This window comes from Triticum urartu, chromosome 5A (assembly GCF_056163025.1).
Source record: "Triticum urartu cultivar PI428250 chromosome 5A, HENAU_Tu73, whole genome shotgun sequence".
NCBI lineage: Eukaryota > Viridiplantae > Streptophyta > Magnoliopsida > Poales > Poaceae > Triticum > Triticum urartu.
The window spans coordinates 63,697,861-63,702,889 of NC_141877.1; the positions used below are offsets into that span (position 1 = coordinate 63,697,861).

The window sequence follows — 5,029 nt, forward strand, 5'->3', positions numbered from 1 at the left end:
AATAGGAACAAATTTTTGTATAAGCTTCTTGCAAATTGGAGCTTCTCTCAAGAAGGCTCGTGGTTCTGGGAGGGAACGTGTCACCTTTGTGTGCACAATTCAAATTTGAAATACAAGCACATGTTCCAGTGCACCAAACTTGGTTGAAAAATCACATGTGTGTCCTCGGGTAAATTTCTAGGTTCCATGCAAGAAATGGGAATGAAATTCAAAATTCTGGGCGTCGTGGCTGGGTTGGAAACATTGAGAAACTTAGTTTTTTAATTCCTATAAATCCAAAACACACATGAAAATAATGAAACTTGGCTTGGTTCCATGACATGGCACCAACATGCTGTGGTAAATTTGTAGTCCGATTTGTGAAGGCGCACACATTAACAATCAACAAAGTCATTTTGGAACAAGTGTTGTCATGTTACAATTGAAAACACAAGTATTATTGAAACCGTGGGCGTTCTACTTACTAGTACCATTTACGTGCCGCCACGCGTCCCCATTTTTTATTAGCTAGGAGGCGCCGTGTAGGGTAGCTATTTGAGTACGAGAGGCGTGCGATCAGACCCCTGCGCGTGCTTATCGGGAGGAGAGCCCTTTGACCTCCATCTGTCGTCCACCTCTCTCCCAAGGTCTCCATTAATGGTGCCCGAGCCTCTGTTTAATGGCGTGGCTATGTCTCACTCGACTGATATTTAAGAGAGAAAAAAGAAAATCTGAAATCACGGATCTTGATGTAAGATCCGACGGACCTATATAGCATCTACTGCGAGTTATAGCAAGACTGATGAATATATAAGGACGATTATTTTTGTTTATCAAAGAAGGGCTTGCCCCTTCTGATTTTCATTACTGAAAACCACCACAATTCACAAGAAGTTCAGCACAACTCCAACCTAACACGAAGGACTAAAAGCTACCAGATTGAAATCAGAACATCCCAAGATGCCAACAAAGGCCAAACATCCGCGCTAGAACCAAACATTTCACAACCGATGACACAATCCACATCCTAAACCGATTATTACATCAAAAGAAACCAGGAAACTGAAGGAAGCCCAGTAACAACTAGAAAAACATCAACGCCAGGGTCGCCACAGCAAGAGTTTTCTTCATTCCAGCCTCGCAACATTGATCTTCCACAGAAAGATAAGGACGATTAATTGTCTTACATAATTAGAAAGATAATTTAAAAAGCCACATGCGGCTATGCCCGAAATACACAAGGGAAAAAGAAGAAGGAAGACAAGGATCTGGCTCGCTGATCTCTACTTTCTTGATGCGTTGCTGCAGGCCGCGGGAACTAGTCTCCGCGGCGAGCGGCGATGAGCTCTTTCGTGTCCTCAAGACACTGCTTGAGAACATCCACGGATTCCTCCACCAGCCTTTGGCACTCGTTGTGGAGCATGTCATTCTCGTCCATAAGTTTCTTGACGATGACGCCGGTCCTTTTCAACAAGGCATTGGTCTCCTCCTGCTGGTCTGCACTTCGGACGATCTTCTCCCTCAGCAGGTCACGCTCGGCCCGGAGCCTCTCATTGCCCTCCCTTAGTTGTCGGATGACGCCGGTAGCCTGTTCAAACGAGGCTTTCATGTCGTCCTGCAACCTCGCCCAGCCGGAGATCTGATCCATCTGGCTATGGAAGATCGCATGCATGCGCCTGTAACAGTCGTTGCCTGCCCGCGAGAAATTTTCTGAGGCCGCCGCGGCACGGCGGGACATCTCTGCTGCATTTGTGGCGTGGCGGGGACATCTCTGCTGCTTCCGCGGCGCGGCAGGACCTCCGTGCTGCTTTAGGGGCGCGGTGGGAGCTCTATGCTGCTACTTCCGCGCGGCGAGACATGTCGGCTGCTCTCACAGCGAGGCGGGACATCTCTCGTGCTTCCGCTTCCATGCTCGCCTCTCCCTGGTGGCAATCTCTCGACCCAGAACTCACGCTGGCCATGGCAGACGCAAGGGAAGGATGCTGAATAACTTGTTTGTTTTTGTGGATGAGGAGTTGAGGAGGAATGTGCAGTCATCTTGGCATACTAGTATTTATAACCGAGTACTAATATGCTCCTAAGTGGGAAACCATTTAGGTTGTGATCGGTGTGAACAGGTTTGCAATTCAATATACTCCCCTTTTGTAAGGCCCCGCTTTGGAAAGGTGCATGCATGCAACCATTTCATTGGTTGCATTGAAAGTCATTATTGTTGGTGCCATGGCTGAAAAATTAATATACTTCATGCGTGCTTTTTCATTGGCTGCATGCATGTGAGAGAGTGCATTGGGAGTGAAATGAAAGAATTAATGTGAGCAAATTACTATATGTCTTGGTCTAAGAGAAATTGTCTTTAGGCCTAATAAATCCGGACGGAGGGAGTAGCGTGGTACTAATATGCTCCTAAGTGGGAAACCATTTAGGTTGTGATCGGTGTGAACAGGTTTGCAATTCAATATAGCACGGAGTAATTTGGAATGTGACGAGACGCAAGCTCAAAATTTATTGACGGTTCTACTTTCGAAGTGTGGCACTATTCCCGGATGGAGTACTTCTTTTTCTACTCCCTCCTTTCTGGTTTTATAGGGCTTATCTCAAAATTTTAGTTTTTCCATTTTATAAGGCTCAATTTGGTTATTCTCCAACACATGTTCAGATTCCAAGGTGCATTAAATCATTGCATGCAAGTATTAAGAGAAAATTAACCAATGCATGTACTTTATGCATGCATGCATTGCAATTAATGCATTGATAAACATAATTTTTTGAGAAAAACAAGAGCATTAATTAGGTGTTTTTGCAAACTACAAAAAATATTCCACCACTCACCATCTTGGTTGGTGAGATTTTTGAATTAAGCCCTATAAACCGGAAAGGAGGGAGTATTGCTGTGTACGTGCAATAACTGGCACCGTCGTATACATATCTTACGGTTAATGGGGCATTCGACAGGAATAGCCGCGTGGCGAGCTCTAGGCTAGTCTTTTTTCAGATGCATTAAACCTATCTCTCGGGACTTCTCGCACGCACCATCGTGCCACCCACAAAAACTTATACTCTGGGTTTAGTAGTACGTTATACAGGAAGAGAAGAGGTGCACGCACGCACTCGTCCTCTCACACACGCGTCTGGTTTTTCTCGAAAAGGAGGATGATGACCCCCGGCCTCTGCATCTGGGAGTCACACACGCATCTGTAGCTACGAATTGTAGTGTTCTCAACCATCCGATTGGCTCTATCATGGATGTACCTATATACTAAAACATGTCTAGATACATCTATATTTTGACAAATGGAAGGCATGTATTGTGGAACGGAGGGAGTGCTTGTCATCAAAGTGGATAAAAAGGGACGTATCTAGAACTAAAATACGTCTACATGCATCTCCTTTTATCCATTTTGATGACAAGTAGTACTTCTTACCCAAAGGAACTTTATATCCAAAAGACACAAAATATCCGTTTGACTGTTGGAAATTACTGATCTGATGTCGAAGTAATTGCCGCATCGCCACCAAAACCCACCATTTCTTAAGATAAAGTAGACCAAGGTAATCCCTATATTAGCATATTACTAAGATAAACAGAAGGCACTGTAGAAACATTTAGGACGTGAGCTTGTCAATCTGAATGTGGAGGGACACAAGCTTAGCCTCGGCCAGCAGCTTGGGCGAAACTGTCAAGAAGGTCTGCTCCTGCACGTCGACGTCGTCGGGATCCTTGCTGCTTGTCACCTCCATTTCCACCTTGATGGCGTCGGTCATGCCTTTGGGCTCCCCCGGCGGGCCGTTCGCCCACAGCTTGGCCACGTAGAGCGGCAGTGGGGACGCCCCCGCTCTGATGCAGACGACCGACACGGCGATAGGCGTGCCGATGTCGAGCACGCCGCCGACCAAGAAAAATGCGCGGCAGTCCTCCTCCGCGAACAGCAAGAGCTGTGGCTCCGACAGTGGCACTTGCAGCTGGAGCACCTTGCCGTACTGGATCCTGTGCACGGGCATGGGATGCGCGGTGCTGATGTGGTGGTAGAGCGCCAGAGGCGGGCCTTCATAGCCGCAGACGGGCACGGGGCATTTGCAAGGCGCGAGCGGACACACGCTCTGGTGATCGGCGAGCTTGTGGTAAGTGACGTAGAGCCCACAGCCTTCGTGCAGGCACTCCACCCTCATCGACGAAAGGACGGAGTCCACCGCCGTGTTCCGCCATCGAAGCACTGCCGCGCTCGCACTTCTGGCACTGCCACTGGTTCCCGGGGCGCTCGACGCGGCAGTCCGCGCAGGCCAGGTGCCCTCCCTTGCACTGCAGAAATCAATCGAACAACACATCAATCAAGAAACCTTCACCTTGCTCAATCAACCGAACGGATGAGGTGTATTCGAACCTCATACACTGGAGGCGTCAAGGGGCGGAGGCACAAGGGGCAGTGGACCACGGTGAGGTCCATCGAGACCTTAGAGAGCTCCATCGTCGGGTCATGTTCGGTCTGCATGATCTCGCCCTCCTCGTGCACAACCATCTCTCGACTTGGGCCGGGGTATTACAAAGCTTTGTCGTCACATATTTTATACTACTTCAAGGTGCATTAAATCAACACATGCAAGTAGTCCCTCCGGTCCTGTTTACTCCGCACATTAGCTTTATCTGAAATCAAAGTTTGCTAAGTTTGACCAAATTTATATAAAAAATATTAACATCTACAACATCTAATAAATATAATATGAAAATATATTTCGAGATGGATCTAATAATAAATATATTGTTACGTGAATGTTAATAATTTTCTGTATAAATTTGGTCAAAATTGGATGAGATTGACTTCAGACAAACCTAATATGCAGAGTAAAAAGGACTGGAGGGAGTATCAAAAGGAGAGTCACGGCATGCATGCATGCGTTGTAATTAATGCATCAGTAAACGCAAATTACTGATATATATCGAGTGCAGTGCTTTGATGTGTCGCGTCAACTCGTACATCAACAAGAAGTTTGATTATCCTCTCCCTCGCAGACTTAACTGCACCTGCCTTTGGTTGTATGACAGGTTGGCCACACA

At 46.8% G+C, this 5,029-nt stretch overlaps 1 protein-coding gene across 1 annotated transcript; it reads right to left on the reverse strand.

Annotated features, from left to right (window-relative positions):
* Positions 1 to 3,508: 3,508 nt before the first annotated feature.
* Positions 3,509 to 3,978, reverse strand: LOC147968061 (uncharacterized). The gene is made up of 2 exons (XM_087523372.1): positions 3,622 to 3,978; positions 3,509 to 3,535 (listed from the first exon to the last, which is right to left on the reverse strand). Exons 1-2 carry the CDS (start codon positions 3,976 to 3,978, stop codon positions 3,509 to 3,511), a joined length of 384 nt encoding a protein of 127 aa, XP_087379498.1.
* Positions 3,979 to 5,029: the final 1,051 nt, after the last annotated feature.

Bases quoted from the DNA above. Each gene is read 5' to 3' on its own strand.
- LOC147968061 (XM_087523372.1), bottom strand. From the start codon at position 3,978: ATGCCCGTGCACAGGATCCAGTACGGCAAGGTGCTCCAGCTGCAAGTG. The intron at 3,536-3,621 runs GTGTCCCTCCAC...ATGCTAATATAG, and splicing joins TGCTGGCCGAGGCTAAGCTT to GGATTACCTTGGTCTACTTT.